This window comes from Rattus rattus, chromosome 2 (genome assembly GCF_011064425.1).
Source record: "Rattus rattus isolate New Zealand chromosome 2, Rrattus_CSIRO_v1, whole genome shotgun sequence".
NCBI classification, from domain to species: Eukaryota; Metazoa; Chordata; class Mammalia; order Rodentia; family Muridae; genus Rattus; species Rattus rattus.
This window is the reverse complement of record NC_046155.1, coordinates 153,597,611-153,620,157: the sequence shown is the minus strand read 5'-3', so window position 1 is coordinate 153,620,157 and position 22,547 is coordinate 153,597,611. Positions and strand designations below refer to the sequence as shown.

The 22,547-nt window shown below is 51.9% G+C and overlaps 2 protein-coding genes across 5 annotated transcripts; one reads left to right on the top strand and one right to left on the bottom strand.

Annotated features, from left to right (window-relative positions):
• Positions 1-120: 120 nt before the first annotated feature.
• On the top strand, positions 121-17,667 carry Tmem143 (transmembrane protein 143). 4 transcript variants are annotated; one of them, XM_032893598.1, is made up of 8 exons: positions 121-187; positions 522-753; positions 2,214-2,318; positions 7,962-8,156; positions 9,303-9,433; positions 10,661-10,940; positions 15,151-15,340; positions 17,385-17,667. In XM_032893598.1, exons 1-8 carry the CDS (start codon positions 165-167, stop codon positions 17,396-17,398), a joined length of 1,170 nt encoding a protein of 389 aa, XP_032749489.1. In that variant the 5' UTR covers positions 121-164; the 3' UTR covers positions 17,399-17,667. The 4 variants fall into 4 exon arrangements, with proteins under 4 accessions (XP_032749489.1, XP_032749486.1, XP_032749488.1 ...); XM_032893595.1 differs by lacking the exon at positions 17,385-17,667 and adding an exon at positions 15,639-16,667; XM_032893597.1 differs by lacking the exon at positions 17,385-17,667 and adding an exon at positions 15,626-16,667.
• Emp3 (epithelial membrane protein 3) lies at positions 17,326-20,604 on the bottom strand. Its single transcript, XM_032893599.1, has 5 exons — positions 20,501-20,604; positions 19,493-19,729; positions 19,177-19,279; positions 18,572-18,712; positions 17,326-17,536 (listed from the first exon to the last, which is right to left on the bottom strand). The coding sequence occupies exons 2-5, from the start codon at positions 19,568-19,570 to the stop codon at positions 17,367-17,369; spliced, it is 492 nt and encodes a 163-aa protein (XP_032749490.1). The 5' UTR covers positions 19,571-19,729; positions 20,501-20,604; the 3' UTR covers positions 17,326-17,366.
• Between the last annotated feature and the right edge of the window lie 1,943 nt (positions 20,605-22,547).

The following is a 22,547-nucleotide window of genomic DNA, read 5'->3' as shown; positions in this document are numbered from 1 at the left end:
AAAAAAAAAAAAAAAAAAAAAGAGGTAAAGAGGTGAGGCATGCGCAGTGGATATAGAGGCTACTAAATGGTTTCAAAAACCCAGGCTGTGCGCATGCGTCTTACTGTTTGCTGAAGCCAATCCTCTGGCCCAGAACCTCTTTTTGCACATGCGCAGAAGGCTCAATGACAGTCGCGCGCTGGCTAAGGTGAGGGCAGGGTGGGGGATTGCATGACCCAGGAATGACGATCCAGCACCCGCTATTAACTTTTCCGAGTTTTTCCAACACTCTTGAGATCCACCTCGTTGTTTAAGGTTCTCAGAGACCATCTGTACCGCTACAGAGCCCCTGGGCCTGCAAGACACTCCAAACTACGACCTCTGACCCTACACGGGAGCCAATCTAAATGTGCAGTGTGGAAGGAAACGGAAAAGGATTAGAGGGAGGGAGACTGCACAGGAACTGTCCCAGAAAGGAGGGGTGTGTGGAGGTACTACCTCCAATTGACTTTTGACAACCCCCTTCATTTGCTTATGTTTAGGCTCTGGGAAAAGGGGCAGGCCATGTTGCATGTGACCTGGGGGTCCAAGGTCCGAGTATGGTCCCTGGTGCCTGCTCTCTTCGGGACTCCTCGGGCTCTGTCGTCCCTGGAGAACAGGATGGGGGCGTACCGCAAGATGTGGAACCCCAAGGAGCCCTGCAACTGGGCCCAGCAGTACCGCGAGCGCTTCATTCCATTCTCCAGGGAGCAGCTGCTCCGCCTCCTGATACAGGTACCGCCCATCAGTGGTCTAAGAGCCTAGTGACTACAATTTCCAGCTGACCTTGCGACTGCACCACTATACCTGCTTTTGAGAACAGCTCTAGCGCCTCCTGGGAGTTGTAGTTTCTAGTCTCCTTAGCATTCCTAGTGGATGCGAGAGAGTTGGAATGCAGGGGCAAGAAAGAGCTCAAATATGAGATACCTAATGAGCTCTGGATTTGAGCTTCTTCTGGGGTCCTTGAACAGGCACTCCAGGACATGAGTTTTTCCCTTGAAATAGATATAACTATCATCCTCAACATTACTTTCTACTACGTAATAAATTTGTACCTGCAAAGCGATAATGATAATTATTATCTTTGTGACATTGTGCTGCATGTTTGTAATGTATAGAACCATAAGAACAACCCAGTAAGAAAGAGGCCACCATCACCCCATTTTACAGGTGTAAAAGCGGAGGGACTCACCCGAAGCTACAGACAGTGAGTGACGCATGCTTGCTTGACTCCAGAGTGCACCCTTGACCTCACCCTGATCTATTCCAGAGCTTAAATTCTCAGCCCATCATTACTGTCAGAAGATGATCATTCGTTAATATAATAGTTACTTATTGAACACCTGCTGTGTATACCAACTCCTGTGCTAGCTTTTATCTATACCTGTGTACATATTAGCACAAACAATCTCGTCAAAAATTTCCCCTAGTGGCTGGAGAGATGGTTCAGCGGTTAAGAGCACTGACTGCTCTTCCAGAGGTCCTGGGTTCAATTCCCAGCAACCACATGGTGGCTCACAACCATCTGTACTGGGATCTGATGCCCTCTTCTGATGTGTCTGAAGACAGCTACAGTGTACTCGTATAAATAAAAAATAAATATTTAAAAAAAACTTTCTCTAGTTAGTCTGAGAAGATGCAGTTGGGAGCACTTGTTACTCTTGCAGGTGACCCAGGATCTGTTTCTAGCACGTACATATGAACTCACAATCACCCATAGCTCTAGTTACAGGGGATCCAGTGCCGTCTTCTGACCTCTGCTGGCACTAGGCACACATGTGGTACGCATACACGCAATCAAAGCACGTGTAGGTGGTAAATAAATTCTCCCTGCAGTCAGAAGGGTCCATCATGGCCCTCAGAAATGGCTTCACTGAACCTTTTGAAAAACTGAGATTCTGATTCCTTTTCACCTCTGCCTGTCTCTGGAGGATGATGTTCTGCTGAGGAAGAGCAGCGGCCACAGAGCACAGAGTCTGTGGATGTGCAGTTAGCGGCAGAGCAGGTGCCGAGCCCCTGGATCCTGAAGACAGCTCCTTTTCCTGTGCTATGCTGGCTCAGTACAATCGACCCAATCAGTTTTTAAATACAAATTTAAAAGCTCAGAATTCCCACCCTGAAGGTGGGTTACCTTAAGAGTGTTCCTCTGGAGGAAGAAGAGAGAGGCCTAACTGGGTTTTCTTTCTGGGCACCAGGAGTTCCACTCCAGCCCAGCAGAGAGAGCAGCTTTGGAGGCATTCTCAGCTCATGTGGACTTCTGTACCCTGTCTCACTACCATCAGCTCCTGGCCAGGCTGCAGGTGAGGACGGCTCTTTTCCTGCCATGCATGTTTGCCGTTGTCTGTTCAGTATGCCGTGGCCTATACCTGCTTGGAGCCTGGCTCTGCTTTAAGTTCTGAGGGCTCTGCGGTGGCCAGGGCAGTTATACTCGCATCCTCACGGAGCTGACATGGAGATGGTGGGGAGACAGGAACTAAAACGAATGTAAAATACGTCTGGCTGAGGGATCTGCAGGGAGAAGGGACTGGGATGTCCTTGAACTCACAGAGACCCACACGCTTCTGCCTCCTCTGTGCTGCGATTAGGTGTGCACCAGAATGTGCCAGTGTGTGTCTGGAGGAAGTTAGTTATTTGAGTGCTTGAGGGAGGGAGACTGGAAGGCTCGGGTCTGTCGTGAGGGAGAAGCTTTGGAAGGATCTTGATGCTGAGACTGTCAAGGGAATTAGGGTTTTCAGACTAGGATATTGTAACAAAAAGGCCGTCGGTTGGGTGTTTTACACACTGACATTTCTCCTTGGGGACATCAGGCTCTAAGTCTAAGCTCCAAGTGTCCACGATCTGGGGTCTAGTGAGGGTTGCTTCCTCATTCAGAGTGGATGCTCGCAGCCTTGTTCTCACAGGTGGGAGGGGTGAGCACGAGCTCTGGGGTTTCTTACAAGGATGCTGATCTCCACGAGGGCTGGCTCATCTTCACCTGAGTCTACTCTGTTAATATCACATCTTGGCCTGGAGGCTGATCTTTTTCTCTAGCCCTTCCATAGATGAGACAGAAACTGAGTGGTCTAGGCACAGCCCTAGGTTACAGTGACAGTGGAGGCCACCTGAAGTAGTTAGGGCTGCAGGTCAACCAGATGCTCCCCATGAAGGATATCCCTAGGTTAGGGTTTCCTCTCCCCAGCTGCTCAGGGGTTGGACCCTCTTGAAATGTATAAGGTTGGGACCCCTCAGACTTCTGAGCTGACGCCACACTCCATCCTCTCGCCACCCTCCCTGCCTTGCCTTGAACAGTAACAACCCTTCAGAGCCCTGTGTGCACTTTGTGTCCGGCAGTCCTCTAGGCTGCTGCCAGCCCCATGTAAAGGTAGAAAGAGAGTCAGTGCCACAATGTTAGCCTCTGACCACTGCTGTGTGGTGCCTGTGCGTCCCTCCATCCTGTACAAACACCGTATTAATTACATAGAGGTTTTATAGGGCCTCGCAGGTATATGTTTCTGCTTCCTGAGAGCAATGGCAACCTTGGCAGGGTTTCGTTTATTTATTTATTGACCTGTGATCTCACTGGCCTCAAATCCACAAATGCACAATCCTCCTGCCTCCCGAGCACTAAAGGATTTTCGTAAGTAATTGGCAGATCTGGGTATGCCCACACCTCAGTTTTCACATCTGTAAGTAGGGATCACAATGGTCCTATTTTTCCATGCTAGGAACGTGCCTCTAACTTGCTTCAAGCATAACAGGAAAATGTGCAGGATATTTACCCGTTCTTTCTATCCTCTGTGGAGATTTCATGGCACTGTCTAAAGAATGGGCTGGCTGCAAGGCCCAAGGGACTTGAGGGTGCAGGTGAGGTCTTGAGCCCATCCAAATTGGGTGTGGGGGGGTGCAAATTGGGGAGAAGTCTCAGCAGTTAAGGCTCATTGCTCTAGCAGAGGACGTGAGTTCAGTTTCCAGCACCCACATGGTGGTTCACAACTGTCGACAACCCTGGTTCCAGGGTATCCGATGTCTTTTTCTGACTTCTGTGGGCTTCTGTGGCACACGCACACACACACACACACACACACACACACACACATATATATATGCAGTCAAAACATTCATACACATAAAATAAACAAGCAAACACAAATGAGAAGCTTATGGTGGCTAGATTTGTATTGCTGGTGGGGAACGATGAACTGGGAAAAGCATCCATCTGTGCCGGAGCAACAGACACACGAGGAGGGGTAAGCAGGGAGAAGGGAGGGAAGGGAGGAGGAGCATGGGGGGGGGGAAGCATCAGACCATATGCCATGTTTAAGCTTCTAGCTTGAAGCTCTCAGAGAACCTGGCTGGTGGCCCTGAAGGCTCCAGCTTTAGTCCCAGGCATGCAATTTTTCAAGGTCAATCTGGGCAGCTGTGGGTGTGGTCTATGGCTGACTGTGGGTGTGGTCCATGGCTGTGGATGTGGTCTATGGCTGACAGTGGGTGTGGCCTATGGCTGACTGTGGGTGTGGTCTATGGCTGACTGTGGATGTGGTCTATGGGTGTGGTCTATGGCTGACTGTAGGTTTGGTCTATGGCTGACTGGGTGTGATCTATGACTGACTGTGGGTGTGGCCTATGACTGACTGTGGGTGTGTCCTATGGCTGTGGGTGTGGTCTATGGCTGACTGTGGATGTGGTCTATGGCTGACTGTGGGTGTGGTCTATGGCTGACTGTGGGTGTGGTCTATGCTGACTGTGGGTGGGTGTGGTCTATGGCTGACTGTGGATGTGGTCTATGGCTGACTGTGGATGTGGTCTATGGCTGACTGTGGATGTGGTCTATGGCTGTGGGTGTGGTCTATGGCTGACTGTGGATGTGGTCTATGGATGTGATCGATGGCTGACTGGGTGTGATCGATGGCTGACTGTGGGTGTGGTCTATGGCTGACTGTGGGTGTGGTCTATGGCTGACTGTGGGTGTGGTCTATGGCTGACTGTGGATGTGGTCTATGGTGACTGTGGGTGTGGCCTATGGCTGTGGGTGTGGCCTATGACGGTGGGTGTGGTCTACGGCTGACTTGGAGTCTTATCCTGGTCCCAGCATCTCCCTGCTCATTGGCATCGGATGTCTAGCCATCAGCCTTTGCTCAGGCTCTTCCATATGGTTTACCTTCTGCTGTTCTGTGGTGCCTCCAAGGCGTGTCACAACGTCTAGGACAAATTACACATCATACCTGGAAAGGGTTGCAGCTGGGATTCTCGCTACTCCTTCCGTCCCTCCCAGAGCCTTGAGGGCGGTTGTCAGTACAGAAGATGAGGGAGCTAGGGCCGCGTTTGAGGGGCTTTTAAGGTCCTGAAAAGATTCACACTTCATTCCAAATTCAGTAGAAAGCTCTGGGGCATGGCTTGGTGGGAGAGTTTTAAGTGGGAAAAGTCAAGCAGGTAGGAAAAGTTCCCTCCCATGGAGGTGGGGGTATCAGGAGAGATAAGGGGGTTCAGATTGTGACCTCAGGAGTTGAGTATGGGGTGATCATAGGAAGGAATCTGCAGGTGGAATATCTTGGAAGGGAAGAACTTGAGGAGACTAGGAGTTACAGGCTGGTAGGAGAAGCCATCAGAGACTGACACCTAAGGACACCTAAGGCAGCAGGTTTGGCGAGGAAGGGGAGAGTACTTTGATGAAATATTGGACCGCAGTGAATTGAAGCACACGTGAGAGCATGATGGGGTGGAATTAGTGCTCAGACTTGGTTGTCCACACGGATCCCACACAAAGGTTTCGAGGCAGGATGTTCCGTAGGGCCCTGGGAATACAGTTCATTCCATGGCACTCCTCCTCTGTCCTGTGGTGACCTGCTGGGTCTGTCTGTTTTACCTTCTCCAGGATCTTACACTCTACCTGCTGAGACGTGTCCCCAAGCCCTCCACAGGGGAATCTAGACAAATGTTCTACTACTGAACTTCATCAGATGCCTCACTCATTCACTTATTCACTCACTCATTCATTCACTCATTCACTTATTCACTCACTCATTCATTCACTCATTCACTTATTCACTCACTCATTCACTTATTCACTCACTCATTCACTTATTCATTTACTCATTCACTTATTCACTCACTCATTCATTCACTCATTCACTTATTCACTCACTCATTCACTTATTCACTCACTCATTCACTTATTCATTTACTCATCCACTTATTCACTCACTTATTCACTTATTCACTCACTCATTCACTTATTCACTCACTCATTCATTCACTTTGGTTTTGACTTTCATTCTTGCTTTGGCGTCTTTAGAAGATGGGAAGACATGCCTGTCCACATTTTTTGCTTTATTTTTTCTTTTTAATTTATTTTATGTGTATATAAGTCTTCAGACACACCAGAAGAGAGTATCAGATCCCATTGCAGATGATTGTGAACCACCATGTGGTTGCTGGGAATTGAACTCAGAACCTGTGGAAGAGCAGTCAGCGCTCCTAACCACTGAGCCATCTCTCCAGCCCTGCTATATCTTCATATATGAGGAGGTTAGTCAGGTACAGCCACAACAGGGGACACAGAGGAGACCAGGGAAAAGACATTTACTTTTCTCACTATTCTAGAAGAAGGTGTCATACCCCATTGTGTTGGGCTACCTGAGGTACGTACAGCATTGTGGGAGCTCTTTTAGGGTTCCTGGGTCAGCCAGTACAGAAGCAGAAAGCTCAGGATTGTACAGGATGAGAGCTTCTGCAGGCTTGGAGCTGTGGGCTGTGTATGGTGTGGCCTCTGGTGGTCTGGCACCTGGCTCTGGGATGAAGCCTCAGAGGAAATGACTCTCTATCGGGAGGGCCTGGAGGCATGGGACAGCTTTGATTGATCACTTTGCACTGCTCAGACATGGTCTGGCTGGGCCATGATGCTCCTTCGAGGACCATGTCTTCAACAGTCTGAAAGGTTTTGTTTTGGCCAGCCCAGGGTGCCCTAATCTACGGGAGATTTTAAAGCTCTCAGGCTCAGCAGGCCAGGTGGGGTTCGAGGCTTGCACAAGTTGCAGTAGGAGTTTAGGGGTGTGGTTGTTATCTCCACTCAGTCCCTGCATGGACCCATCTCCTAGTACCCTGATCTTAGTCTCCCCCAGGGCCTTCTGGGCTCTCATCTTCTGCAGCCTCTTTGCAGAAGGAGAGGTCATTGCTCAGCACAGACCTCAGAGGGAAGCTGGATGTGCTGCTAAGGTTGTCTGTATGGTGTTTTGGTTTCCTTCCTTCCTTCCTTCCTTCCTTCCTTTCTTTCTTTCTTTCTTTTAAAGATTTTTAAAAATTATTTATTTTTATTTTAAGTATGTGGGTACACTGTTGCTGCCTTCAGACACACCAGAAGAGGGCATCTGGTTCCATTACAGATCATTGGGAGCCACCATGTGGTTGCTGGAAATTGAACTCAGGACCTCTGGAAGAGCAGTCAGTGCTCCTAACCACTGAGCCATCTCTCCAGCCCCAGTTTTCTCTTTTTAATAATTTATTTATTTTTATTTTATGTACATTGGTGTTTTAACTATATGTATGTCCGTGTGAGGTTGTCAGATCCTTAGAAGTTACAGACAGCTGTGAGCTGCCATGTAGGTGCTGGGAATTGAACCCTTGGAAGAACAGTCATTGTTCTAGCCCCATTTTTTTTCCTTTTTGAAACAGGGTCTCACTATCTTGCTCTGGCTAACCTGGAACTTCTTATGTAGACCAGGCTGGGCTCTTAACTCAACAGAGATCCCCCTGCCTCTACCTCCTGAGTGCTGGGATTAAAGCTGTGTGCCACCATATCCAGCTGGCCAATGTTTCAAGGTGTGTGTGTGTGTGTGTGTGTGTGTGACAGGGTAACACAGAGTCACTTGGAGGAGAGTAGAGGAGAAGTGAGCTCTGGGCTTTCCCAGTCCTCAGGGACCCACACTACCCATGTTGTGACCTCTCTTTTTACCACCGTCTCTCCTCAGGCCTTGTATGACCCCATTAACCCTGACAGGGAAACCCTGGACCAGCCGTCCCTTACTGACCCCGAGCGCCTGTCCAGTGAGAAGGAAGTGCTCCAGGCTCTGAAGCCCCTGCTGGCGCAGGCCAACTTCTCTCCACTCTCTGAAGATGCCCTGGCCTATGCACTTGTCGTCCATCACCCTCAGGATGAGGTCCAGGTACCTGTCCCCAGAGAAGCCATATTTGCTAGCCTAGAGGAAGCACACATTCCCTTACTTGGCAGGCAAGGGTCATCAGATGAGGGTCTCAGGGTCTGTGCTGGCACTGGCACCTAGGAGGATTTTGTGATGAACAGTGTAGAATCATTCCATGGGGTTGCACGGATGGCTCCATGGTTGAGGACACTTGCTGCGATTATAGAGGCCAGCACCCACATGGTCACTCGCAGCAGTCTGTGATTCCCATTCCAGGAGATCCACTGCCCCTTCTGGCTTTTACAGGTGGGCACCAGGCATGCATGCAGTACCCTCACATACATGAAGACCCAACCCCTATACACATAAAATAAAATAAATCCTAAAAACAAATAATCCAAAGTCTGGGCATGGTAGCACAAACCTTTAATCCCAGCACTCGGGAGACAGAGGCAGGTGGATCTCTGTGAGTTCAAGGTCAGCCTGGTCTACAGAGCCAGTCAGGACTACATAGTGAGACACTGTCTCAGTATTCCCTGAAGAGTTTTTGTCTACAAAGATTCCACCGAAAAATAACAAAAAAACCCTCTCGATTCCCTCTTCCTTAAAGTCATCAAAATTGGGAAGAAATACTAAAATCTTCTGGTTTTACATCTTCATGAACTTTAAGATTATATATATATATATATATATATATATATATATATATTTTTTTTTTTTTTTTTTTTTTTTTTGAGCTGGGGACTGAACCCAGGGCCTTGACATTACTAGGCAAGCGCTCTACCACTGAGCTAAATCCCCAACCCCAAGATCTATTTTTCTTAGATGTACTTTGTCATGTTTTGTGGTATGTCCTGTCAGTGGTGGTAAGACACAGTCTAAGTGACAATGTCTTGTCCTTGTAGTTGCTTCATGAACGGAGACGCTTAAAACCAATGCTACCTTAGGCTCTAAGAAGATTCTTACATACAGGGCCACCCTAGAGGCTGTGCCCCTCTGCAGTGCTCAACACAACCGACCATGGTGACTGCCTACCTACCCACCCATCCACACTGCATGCTGAGCAACAAAAGGCAGGGACCGTGTCTGGCTGGGTCAAGTATTCTGGTTCCTTGCCCGTAACACTGGGCTCACATTCGGCTACCTCTGCTTCCTTTTCGCCCTTGGCAGGTGACGATAAATTTGGATCACTATATCTACATACAGTTCTGGGCCTTGGGCCAGAGAGTTGGGCAGATGCCCCACAAGTCCAGTGTGGGCTCCAAGCGTGGCTTCTTCAGAAAGTTGCCCCCTGTGGAGAGGTGAGGAGGCCCTTGTTCCCAGTTGCAGCAGAAGAGAGCAAGGTTTGAGTTGAGAGGGGACGGACAGGTCAGTGTCTGGCTTTGGTGTCTTGGGCCCCCTGGGGGAAGTTCAGAGATGGGAGGTACAGACTGTTCAAATGCAGCCTTCTCTTCCTGAGAGAAAGTAAGAACTACTGTTTTCAGAGGAAGAGAGGGAGAGTCAGCCCTCCACTTTCTGACTGAGGAAAATTGAGACTCAGAGAGGGGACATATCCTGAAGAAGTGGCATAGCCATGATTCTGATGAACAGCATCCATTAAGAGGTTATATAATGGGGTTGGGGATTTAGCTCAGTGGTAGGCACTTGCCCTGCACAAGGCCCTGAGGTTCTGGTCCCAAGTCTCCAAAAAAAAAAGAATTAAAAAAAAAAAAGAGGTTATATAAATAACCAACCCCAGGCCCATGGCTGCACATGTGACTTACTTCCAATGTCTTGTAATTAAATAGTGTTCTAAAAGATCATGCAGCATGGAGATATGGAGTTTTTAGATGTGTGTTAGTCAGAATTCTTTAAAGGAACAGATCTCTCTCTCTCTCTCTCTCTCTCTCTCTCACTCTCTCTCTCTCTCACACACACACACACACACACACACACACAGACACACACAGGATTTATTTATTAGACTGGCTTTCAGGCTGTGGTCAGGATAGTCCAATGGCTGCCTCATGATGGAAAGGTTAAGACTCGTTCAGTCCTGGAGGTTTCTGGAGAGCTGCTGATTGGAACCCTGAAGTTCATGCTAATACAGGAGGACACACCTCAGAAGCAGGATAAATTTGCCAGTGAGAGTGAGAGCAAGTAGGCAAAACCCAGAAGTTCCCTTCTTCCTGTCGGCTTATTAATCTTGAGACATGGTCTTCCTTATGTTGCTTTGACTAGCCTGGAACTCACTGTGTACACCAGGCTGGCCTCAAACTCAGGAAGATCTACCTGCCTCTGCCTCCTGAATGCTAGAATCAAGGTGTGTCTCACCAGACCTTTTATCTGAGCTATCACTAGAAAGGGGATTGCCATGTTTTAGAACGGGTCTTCCCAACTCAAAAATCCGGTCAAGAAACCTCCTCACAGGAGTGCCCAGAAGCTTGGGTTTTAAGATGGTTCCAGTCAGTGTGACAGCCAGGGTTAGCCATCACGAGGTGAGAGGGCTCTGGCCGCCCTGCTCTCACACCCTCCTTTCTGACCCTCAGGAGATATTTCAAGCGTGTGGTGCTGGCAGCCCGGACGAAAGGAGGGCACCTGGTCCTGAAGAGCTTCAAGGACACCCCACTGGAGGGCTTAGAGCAGCTGCTGCCGGAGCTGAAGGTGCGCACGCCCATGATGCAGCGCGCCCTGCTCAACCTGATGCTGGTGGTCTCGGGCGTTGTGTTCTTCGTCAACGTGGGCATGGTGATACTGTCTGACCTCAAGATGGCCACCTCCCTGCTGCTGCTGCTCTTCGCTGCCTTCATGGGCCTCAGGGCCTCCAAGGTGAGCACCCTCGGCACCTCGCTTCGTGGGCTGAGCAGCCAGGGCCCCTGTACGTTCAGTTCTTCCCTGCACTGCCCCTGGCGCACAGTGCCCTAACGTCCTTTTAATCCCTTAATCAGCACCTTCACCCTGGACAGGGCTCTCACTCTTCGTGCCTCAGTTTCCTCACTTGCGTTTTAAGAACACAGCGAAGGTTGCATACTTTGGAGCTTGACTGACGGGATCTGAGTATGATTCTACTGTTCCGTCTTAACCAAGTTGCTTAACGTCTCTGTAGCCCAGCTCCTACGCTGCAACGTGAGAATGATGAGGAGACCAGAAGTAGAGCGGTGCACAGGGATTAAACAAGTCAGTGTGAGCCTGGCACAGTACAGGAAGTACCATGTGAGCTCATTGTTGAGGTGATGATGGTTGCTACAGTGGGACTCTTTGTTCCCTACGTTTCCTTCCTAGAGGGTATTATGAACACTGACAGAGCCAGCCCTAGCCCCGAGGGACAGGTTTAGAAACTCAGGGCCTGGGCCAGGAAGTTGTATATTTAATAAGCTCCCTTTCTGAGTGGCAGCTCAGGGCCTCCTCAGACTGGCGTTGCTCACCAGCTAGGACTCAGGGTCAAAAGGTCAGGTGGTGCTGACACCCAACTTGTGTGCTCCTTGCCCTTGCGTGCCCTGTTGGCTGAGGTGGTTGGGAAGGGTGGCCTTTCTCAGTTCTTCTGGGGTTGCACTACCTCAGGAGTGTAGGTCGACATGAGCCTTGTGTGGTATCCCATCATTCCCTGCTTTCAGCAGTCTTGACAGGCTTTCTCTCAGGAAGGGCTGTGGTAAATCCTACAAGTGTTGGCCAGGCCATACTGGCCACAGGGAAATTGGATACCCAGGGCCAGCACAAGGAGTGGGGAGAGGAGAGCAGCAGGGACCAGGGTGGTAGCTCCGTGCCCACACATCATTCTGGGCTTCTCAGGGTAGCAGGGAGGAAGTTAAAAGGGGAGGAGCCGCTGGGTCGTAGGCACTGTGGAGGGCAGGACCGAAAGCAGGGAGTCTAGAGGGTGGCACCAGACTTCTGGGGAGGGGACACTGACCAAGGAGAGCCCTCCTCTCACATCTCAGGGGCCCTAGCAGGCTGTGGAGCCCTACAGAGTGGAAGGCCCCATTCATCCCTCTCTGGTGTTCTGATTACTCATTCGTTCATACTCCAGCTGCAGCTCAGTCCTGACCACCTCCCACTCAGTCAACTCCCAGCCATCCACATCTCTAAGTCTTCATTGCTTCTGTGTCCAGTGCCCCTGGGTTTGCTGTGCCACAGGTCCCTCTCCTGGGCCTTTTCATGTCTCCCTGTGTACAGCCATATCCTCTCTGCCTGGCTTCTCAGCTGCTGTCTTGGAGCAGATGTAGAACTCTGCTGGAGCCCTTGTGCCTTGACTCTCTGTGGCCAGCTGGGCCTGGAGCTGTGGCTTTCACTGGCCGCTACAGCCAACATCTTCCATATCTGCTCTTTGTGGGGGCATAGCTATGGTGCCTGCCTTGTTTCCAGCCTCCAGGTGGCTTCTATAGCCCATTCCCAACCCCAACCAGGGCAGGCCCTACCCTGCCTTCTCACTACCTGGTGGGGTCCCTGTTCAGCTTGCCTTGTGGTTAGTCACATTCTTTACCACCACTATGCCACCCGACCCCCCAGTTTCTGCTCTTTGTGTGTTTGTGACCCCTAACCGCCTCTCCTGCTTCCCTAGACTCTGCATTTGCACGTGCTGTCCCCTCTGGCTGCTTCTCTCTCACTGGGCTGGTCACCCCCGTCATTCCTCATTTCTTGGCCAGAGGCCATCAGCTCTGAGACCTTCCTGGATCATAGAGGCTGGGATGGGTCTCTGGACACCACAGCCTGCCCTCTTTCTGCAGAGCAGGCCAGGGCAGCTTGGAGGGTGTGGAGCTGGAGTCTGGGAATGTAGGCCCTGTTAGGGGGCGGAGGCCGGCGGACACAGGCTGGGTGGCATGGGCTGTAGGAGCCTGAGGCTGCATCCGCTCTCCCAACAGCCTTGGTCTCTCAAAAGCCTTGGTCGGATGAGGCAGTGTTTTCTGAGAACAGACTGGGGTGTGTTGCTCAGTTAAAGACCCATGATCTGAGGGGACGGGGAGGGAGGCATTTGGGCACAGCAGTGTTTACTATGTGGGCTGCACCAGGGATGGGGTTTAGTGCTTCAAATTTTGAGCTAGGGAGGCTATGAGCAGGGGTGGGGAGATGGGGCCAGGGAAGAGGCAGGCATCGGGATGGGTTAGGGACAGACGAGCTGGCCAGGAGGGAGGATGGTGACAGGCTGTGGCCTGTGACCCACAGAAGGTAGGCCTACCAGAATGGGGAGTATGCTTGCATGCCAGTGTGGCTTGCTCCCTCTGCCCTAAGGACTCTGCACTACAGTCCTGACAAATGAAGGCAGGAGACCCAGCCGTCCCATGCAGGATGGTCCCTAGCAAAAGATTCCTGCCTCTATGGCAATTGGCTCCAAGGCAGGGATAGAATCCATGGTGTGGGCTCTTAAGAAGAAGGTCCAGGGGCTGCAGAGATGGCTCGGTGGTTAAGAGCACCGACTGCTCTTCCAGAGGTCCTGAGTTCAGTTCCCAGCAATCACATGGTGGCTCACAACCATCTGTAATGGAATCTGACGCCCTCTTCTGGTGTGTCTGAAGACAGTGACAGTGTACTCGTATACATAAAATAAATAAATCTTTAAAAAAAGAAAGAAGAAGAAGACAAAGAAGAAGAAGACAGAAGAGGAAGAAGGAGGAGGAGGAAGAGGAGGAGAGGAAGAAGGGAGGAGGAGGAAGAGGAGGAGGAGGAGGAGGAGGAGGAGGAGGAGGAGGAGGTGGTGGTCCAGCTACACAGCCATGTTGTGAGGCCCCCGGATGTGTCAGTTCAGGCTGGATTTTGGAATGCTAGGGTGGGCCTCGCAGCTCTGTCCTTACATTATCCATTGTGTGTCCTGATGTCTGGGTCCTCCTGTATGACCCTTGCAAAGGGACAGTGCTGCTCTAGACCACTCTCAAGGTCTTGGAGCTGGTAGGAGCCGGTAGAAGCAGCCCAAGGGCACAGGACTGCTGGGAGCTCATCCAACCTCGCTAACAGTGGGTTTGCAGTGTGGGCTAGGGCCAGGCCGAGGGGCAAAGGGGCCAGGCCAAGGGGCAGAGGGGCCAGGCTGCTCCCAGAACCCTTTACCTGCAGTTTTCTTTACAGCATAGTAGCTTAGATGTTTCTTTTTCAATAATGGGAAGGTTCAAATAGACACAGAAATAGGGTCACCTGCACCCAGTGTTCGGTTCACAACAATCTGATTGCACTGTAACCCCACCATCTGTCTGTACTAGGTCTCTATGAAGCAAATTTAGGTGCTATTTGGGAATATGGAGGAATACTTGACAGGGATATACTGGGATTAGAATTTCCTAGCCGCCCCCTAACCAAAGAACATACATGGGCTGGACCTAGGCCTCCTGCACATACATAGCAGATGTGCAGCTTGGTCTCTGCGTGGAGACCACATGGAGTGGGGCTTGTCCGAAAAGCTGTTTCCTGTACGTGGGATGTGTTCTTCTAGCCTCAGTGGAAGAGGATGCACCTAACCTCACAGCCTCGCCTCAGAGATTTGATGTGCCAGCGTCGGGAGATAGCCAGGGTGGAGGAGAAGAAGGGGGGGGGAAGGATTGTGGGAGGGGGTGAGAAGGAGCAGGGCAGTGAGCAGAACGTAAAGTGAATAAGTAAAAAAAAAATAATAATAAAAATATTCTAACACACACACACACACACACACACAGAATTTCCTAGGCAAAAACTCATGTTTGAAATTTTTGCACAAACCCATTAACATGTGGCCAGAAAGCAGAGCCGTGGGCCACTGGCAGAAGGAGTCTGATTCAGCCTAAATCCAGCCTCAGCCCCCGAGTTGAGCTTAAGAAGCCATGCTGCTAGGGCACTCTGGCGCTGCTAGGGCACTCTGGCGCTGCTAGGGCGCTCTGGCGCTGCTAGGGCACTCTGGTGCTGCTAGGGCGCTCTGGCGCTGCTAGGGCGCTCTGGTGCTGCGCTCTGGTGCTGCTGGGGCGCTCTGGCGCTGCTGGGGCGCTCTGGCGCTGCTGGGGCGCTCTGGCGCTGCTGGGGCGCTCTGGCACTGCTGGGGCACTCTGGTGCGTGGCCCTGCATCAGTGTGTCTAAGCCTGCATGCCCACAGGTGTTTGGGCAGCGCCGCAGCGCCCAGGCCCTGGAGCTGGCACACATGCTGTACTATCGAAGCACATCCAACAACTCAGAACTGCTCAGTGCCCTGGCTCTCCGAGCACAGGAGGAACACATCAAGGAAGCCCTGCTGGCTCACAGCTTCCTAGGTCGCCAGCCAGGGGGCCCCCAAGGCACACCTGAAGGTAAGTCCTCCCTGTCTTCTAGGTTCTTCCTGCTGTTGATAGGCCTTCTCTGTTACCTCTCAGGCCCTCCCTGCTGTCCCCCAGGCTCTCCCTGCTGTCCCCCAGGCCCTCCCTCTGTCACCCAGGCCCTCCCTGCTGTCACCCAGGTCCTCCCTACTGTCACCCAGGCCCTCCCTGCTGTCACCCAGGCCCTCCCTGCTGTCCCCCAGGCCCTCCCTGCTGTCCCCCAGGCCCTCCCTGCTGTCCCCCAGGCCCAGGTTTCCTCTAGCTCCAGCTTGGACACAGTCTCTCCCTTCAGAGACCTCCAGGTGGCTGCAGTCTGAAGTGGAAAGCTGGCTTCTGGCCCAGTCAGGCTGTGATGTAACCTTCAATGGACCTCGGGCCCTGGCCCATCTGCAAGCCCTGACCCCCAGCTTTGGATTGTTCCCACCACCTGAATTGCCACAACTGGACCCGCTGGTCCTAGGCACTCCAGAGACCCCGCAGGCTGCACTGGGTAGTAACTACCCTTCACCCTGACCACTTACTACCAGGCCCTGCACAGCCAGGGTGCCAAGCTCCGCCTCCTCCGTGGCAAGCTGTCAATCGTGGCAACTGCATCTCCTTCCTGGACTTTCAGTTGTTTACAGGCTATTATTTCTGCTAGGCCATTAATTTTGCTATGATATAGAGTTAAGAGTAGCCAATCAGGGCTGCTGGCAGTTGCTAGGCAGCCTCCTGAGGCCAGCCAATCAAAGCCATTTATTTCGGCTTGTTATTTTATTTCTTAGACCCGCCCCTGGCGGGAACCTCACCAAGGTCGGTGGAAGAGGCGGGGCCTGGGGGGGGCGGGGGAGAGGCTAGACGCAGCTGCTGGATTGCAGCTGCCAGCCTTGGCCACACTGAGATGGGCCAGGCTGTGAAAGCTGCACTGGGAGGCCCTGCTTCGTCATCTGTTTAGCCTGCACAGAATGGCCCGCCACATGCACCTGAGCAGGGCCCACTGCAACCCGAGAGCTGTTTGGTTCCGGCACACAGTGAGTGACAGACACAGGGCACCTCAGCCACAGGCAGCCAGTCAGAATGTGTGGAGGAACCTCCTCAGAATCCATGTGAGATGAGCCATCTGTTCTGCAGCTGATCCGTTCTGGTTGGAGGCACTGGAAACTTCTGGCCCCAAAGAAGACTTTCAGGATTCCACCCCAGGATTACTCCAGCTCAGGCCCCAGCAGGCTCCTAGGCCTGCTCTGCCTTGCTGTAGAAATCACGTTAGCCTGGGTCTCCCTATCTGTATACTGTGTGTCACTTCACCCTCTTCCAAAGGAATAAATCATGCTTAATAAATCTGGATTAGTGTGGCTGCAGGTAAAGGGAGGTTTGGGATCAGAATCCTGGAAAGAGGGTGTGGTTGGGTCTGGGACTGGACTCTTAGAAGCACTCATGCCCGAGGAGAGTTTTGCCTGCAACGGTCTGGGTATCAAACAGGAAGACAGGGCTCAGGGTGCAGATGGTTCCACTCTCAGTGTCACACAGCCAGAAAGTAGATGGCTGGGAAATCCAGCTGGTACCCATTGCCTGAGAGTAGAGGAGGGTGTCACATTGGCTGCAGACGTGGCCTTTGTTGGCGAGGGAAGGGTTGGGTTCTAGAAGGGAGGGGAGGACGGTTTGCAACGGGAAACAACCAGTCACACAGTGCCTGGGCCAGAGAGGAGGTAGAGAAGAGATCAACTCAGAAATGTACAGCAGCCTGGGTTCCTGAGGCTGACACCACATAGATCAGGGAGAGGGGACCGACATGAAGCTCTACTGAGGTCTTCAGGGAGGAACGGGGTGCATCCTTTTCTTACCTAAGTAGGGTGCCCTGGGGAAGCTGGCTCTAGCCAGTGTCCCAGGTCACAGAGCCTGGGGGTTGAGCTCTGGGTGAGACCAAGGAGCGCAGGTGGTGTTAGGAGGAGGGAGAACCGAGTCAGCCTCGTGGTATTGTGAAGAAGGGGAACCCAGTCAGCCTTGTGGTTACAGGGCTTTATTTTCTAGGGGGACACAGCGCTCATTCTCGTTTCCGCAGGTGGATGTAGATGATGCCACTGACCAGGGCGAGTGGAAAGGCCACCCAGGCCAGGGCGAAGCAGTAGCCGAAGCTGCCTCCACTCGGGTGCTTTGCCAGGATCTCCTTAGCATGGATGGCATAGATCAGTGCCCCGGAGAACACAGCCGCACCTGTGGAACCACCAACAGCAGGGTGGGTGCTGGGGCTGGCCGCACAGGAGGCCGCACTGCCCTAGGTCCTCAGTGGTCTCTCAGAACCACCACCACCTCTGGTCCCTAACACTCATCTGAGAAATAAGGCCATGATAGCTGTGCATCCATGGGGTCTTCGAGTTATTCATGAGCCAAACATGAGATAAGTAAAATGAGGGGGGTTCTCTGGGAATCCAGGAAGATGTTCCCAAAACCACCGTGATTAACTCAGCCCTTTGCAGCCTGGAGCCAAAAAAATTAAAAAAACAAAAACAAAAACAATAGAGCTGTGCTTTCAGGTCTTCTTGACCTCTTCATCCACCCACTGCCTCAAGCCTCAATTTATTTGACCTTAAAAAAAAAAGTGGGACCCAGGGTGCTGAGGCAAGAGGACAGAACATTCAAGGCCAGCTAGGACGATTTATCAAAACTTATTTCCAATTAAAAAATAAAGAGGTTTGAGAACCCATGCCCAGGACACACCACTGTGGAGCTGGGCACATGCCTCAGAGATGAGAGCCCATCTGGCATGCTGTAGGCCTTTTGTTGTAGCCCCAGTATTGAGAGAAGAGAGAGAGAGAGAAAAAAAAAAAAATCAACTCCTTGAACAAGTACCCAAGAAACTGCAGTTGGCTGATAAGACTCAGAATATTTCTTGTTCGGGTCCTGTTTTTGTTGTTGTTCTTTTTTTTTTTTTTTTTTTTTTTTGGAGCTGGGGACCGAACCCAGGACCTTGCGTTTGCTAGGCAAGCGCTGAGCTAAATCCCCAACCCCTCATGTGCGGGTCCTTTAGCTGACTCCATCCCTGGAACCCAAATCATTTGTCAGATCCTACTTCTCAAGCACTGGCTTGCCACAGAACCTCTGAGAACCGTAGCTGCACTAGCCGGTGAGGGTCACAGAGGCTGCTCTCAGGAGAGGGCTGGGGTCCTGAGCATGCTTTGCGTTTTGAGCCTTGAGTGGTCTACTCCCATTCCTGGCCTCCATCCCCCACGCTGGGGGGGAAGTGCTTACTGGTGCAGAGCTGGCAGAGGCCGGTGGCGTAGAAGAGCCCTCCTCTCCGCATGGTGTAGAGTTGGATCATGAAGAGGATGAAGGACAGGCAGCAGAGGATGAGAGACAGCACCATGAGCGCCTGCACTGCCTTCAGCCAGCCTACAGGGGGCGACACAGGGGAGGTCACAGCTGGCTAGACTCTACCCACTCCAGGTTCAGCCGGGCAAGCTTCAGGCATGAACATGTTACAAGGATTACGAGGTTTACCAGGCAAACATCCTACTGACGAGCTGCATCCCCCCCCACCCCTGGCTGTCACTTAGAATCCTGGAGGGAGGCAACTCCATCTCTTAGAACTCTGGCCTTCCCCTACTCTCCCGCAGGTTCAATGAATGGCTCCCACATTCATACCGCTAGCTCCACTTCTCAGAACTTGGGGGAGCTTTCTCCCCGTTCCTTAAGCTACAGCATGTGGCCTCCACCCTCTCTGGATTGATCAGAATAGAGGCAGTGCCTCTCCACTCAGACAAGCTGCCTATGGCTGCCCCAGGTTCTCACTGCCTAGGTTAGGCTCCCAACCCTGGTCCTGGCTGGCCTCTCCCTGCCCTCCACTATATGCTCACCGTTCTCACTGACGTTACTGCAGGCCCACGTTTTAGCGGTGGTGTTCCACGTGCAGTCATACCACAGGTTCAGGGACTCCTTCTCTGGGAGAGTCCACCAGGACTGGAGGGGACAAAGACCGGGGGAGGGTGAGGCGAGAAGCAGGACAGAAAGATGTCAGGGAGAGTGGGGATTGGAGGCACCTGATGGGCCAAATGCATGGGCAAGGCGAGGGGAAAGGACCCAGGCAATGGAGAAGTAGGGAAGAGGAGGAGAAGGGAGGTGGGGGCTTAGAGATGGGCTGCAGCTGGGGTTCCCAGTGAGCTGGAAGCTTACCTTGTCCAGAGTGGCCACGAAAAGCAAGACAAGAATGAGGATGTGAAGGGCAGAGACCACCAACAGGAGGAGTGACATGGCTGCCAGATGCTGGCTCAGAGCAGGAGAGGCAAGCCTTCGAAGGGTTGGAGCACTCAATCCTGGGGGAAGAGGGCTGGGGTCTGGCTCTCTAAGTCAGAGAGGAAGGCTGGGGAGGACTGTAAGGTCTGAGGAAAGACGGCTTGGTTCGGGAAGTCTCTGTGTGAGGGAGAAAGGGAGTAGGCTGAGCAGTTCCTCCCTGGGGAGAAGGGTAAGCCCCGGGACTCCTGTGCTCCTGGAGAGCATCCTGGATGGACTTTTGGGAGACAGGGGAATGAACAGGACTAACAATGAGTTGGGGCATCTTCAGAGCTCTGTCTCTAGACCATGTGGGTCACCGTATGAAAGTTGAAACGGACACCCTTTCCAATCCATCAGGAGCAGGAATTGCCCCCAGGACAGGCATCCTTGACTCACTCACTCACTCTCTTCTCCTGGGGTGAGTCATGGGTGACTCATCCCCTCCTCCCTCCAGCACCAGGGAAATGCCAGCCCCTGGCTGAGTCTCTGTGGTCCTCACCCAACCCGACTGCAGACCCGAGGCTCTGGATACTCAGGGAGATGGATTTGAAGTAGGGAGGGTGAGGTCTGAGTGGAGAGACCACCTCCTACCACCCTTCAGTGTCCAGAGAACTCAGCCAGCCCTGGGAGCCCTCCTGCACCCCTTAACCTCAGGCGGGAGTGGAAGACCTCAGGGAGAAGCCACAGGGCATTCTTCATGGTGGGCTCTGCTGGAACCACAAGTCTCATGGGCGGCCCTACCCCTTCCTGTATTCCTATCACAAAGGCTGCCAAGATCACTTCTTCAATTACCAGACTTCTCCTCTGGAGCTAAGAGCAGAGGGCTTCTTCCTGCCTGAGGTGCCCCTCCCATGGTGCCATGCTGCCCAGTAAATAAAGTCCCATCTGAATAACGGATTGAAAACTTACCGAGAGTCGCTGAAGAAGTCAGAGTTGGAGTCTGTCCTCGGTTGGGCCTCTTGCCCCGCCCTTCTGCTCCCTCCTTCCACTCTGAGGCCCCCGCCTCCCTCACCGCCTTCCTTCCACCCCTTAATACCCACCCTTCTCCCTCTGCTTTCCCCCTCCCTCCCTTTCTCTCTCTCCTCTGGTGGTTTTCTGCTTCTCTCGATCTCAATATATCCCAACCCTTTTATATCCACTTTAGCCTCGCCCAGCTGAGGTCTCCAGTCAGGGGAGGGCACAAATTCTTGGTTCCTTATTCTCTGCCCACCCAGTCCCACAGTAGGCATGTTCTGGGACCTCCTTTCAGGACTCAGATGAGAAGTCCTTGGGGCTCTGGGGTGGGACATGTTACCTCCTTGGACTGGATGCCTGCTCTCTTTGATGAAGTTTGGGGCAGAGTAGATGACACAAGCGATCTGGAGAAGACCAGATCCCTGTGACATAGATCAAACTTTGGGCCGACTCATGGCAGGACAAAAAGTATACATCTATGGAAAGGGGCAGGATTTTAATGAATGCCTTTAAGAATGCCAATGTTGCTATTTCTAGGTCGTGTGACCTGGAATAGATTATTTCACTCACTTGGGCCTCAAGTTTGCTAATCTGTGTAGTGGGTATAACACACGCACACAGTAAAGAAAATAGAGTGATAGCAATAACGACTAGGTGGGCAGATGCTAATAAGAAAGGATAATCCTGGAAAGCCTCTTGGAGGAGGTGATATTTGACCTGAGTTGTTTGGACACTAGGGAGAAAAGAAAATGTCCCAGGCTCAGAGAAGAAACCCGGGCTATTTGGAGAACAGACAAAAGGGCCAGTGTGGCTGGAGCACAGGGAGCCTAGGGTGTGGTGAGTGAGACATCAGAGGATTCACTTGAAAATTCATGGAGGAATCAGGATTTTACTGTAAGTGCTGTGGGAGGCCATTAGAATTCTCACAGCACTCTAGTCCCAGGGTTATAGTGTGAACTATTATAATTTATTCTCAGGGCACTGAGTTAGCCGGTGTGGGTGATGACTGAGTATATCTGCATCCCTTGGTAGCGGACCAAATCTTAGTTCTGATGAAGTTAGGAGTGGGGACCTGGATGATGAGAAGTGTGAGCATCCAATGGGGACAGAGCTGATGGGTGTCATGACCTAAGCCTGCAGAGGTGAGGACTAGCTAGACTGGTGATTAGATGGGGAGCTGGGTACCACACAGCACAGATTTTGCAGCCACTCATTGGCTATGTGATCATGGGTATTACTGATGACTTCTCCGTGCTTTTCTTCATCTGTAAAAGAGGGATGGCATACTGGGTAGCTTAGATCTAGAGCAGTGCTTGGCAGTTCTGTACAACTTATAGCAGGTTTTGGAGCCCCGAGTGGAGTCAGGGGAACTCTGGTTTAGAGTCTCTAGTAATTGGAGAAAGGGCAAAGACTTGGGTGAGTCCAGTGGGTCCCGAACCTCAAGTTTGGAATCCTAAATGAGGATGATTGGAGGAGGGGAAGTAGAGAGAGGGTCACCGAGGACAAAATTGGGGGGGGGGCTGGGATGGAGTCTATGATTGCAGGGACAGGAGGCTGCATCCCAGGCCTGGGAGGAGTGTTGGAACCAGGAGCAAGGAAAATGCTAATGGGCTGAGGAAGCCAGCTGGGAACAGTTTTAACACTTCTTGAGAGTTGCAAAAGTTCAGTACTTGGGGTACCTAGGGGAGACGTTTAGGGAATCCCTAACAATAGTGTCCAGTAGAAGTGGAAGTATCTAGAGTCAAAGGGTGGTGGTGGGATCTCCCCTGCCCAAGCCTCAGAGGAGCGCTGCATAGCAGGCACTTCCTCCCACAGGAAACCGCAGGCGTCGGGCACACCCAGCCTTCAGTGGCGTTTACAACCCGCATGCACGACGAACACGTGGGATGAAGAGCTTGGTCAGATGGGACCGCTGGAGGTTCCGCCCACACCCACTTCCGGCTCTGCCCTACGTGTCCCCAAACCGTTGGTTGCGCACGCGTAGTGAACCTGTGTAGGATCT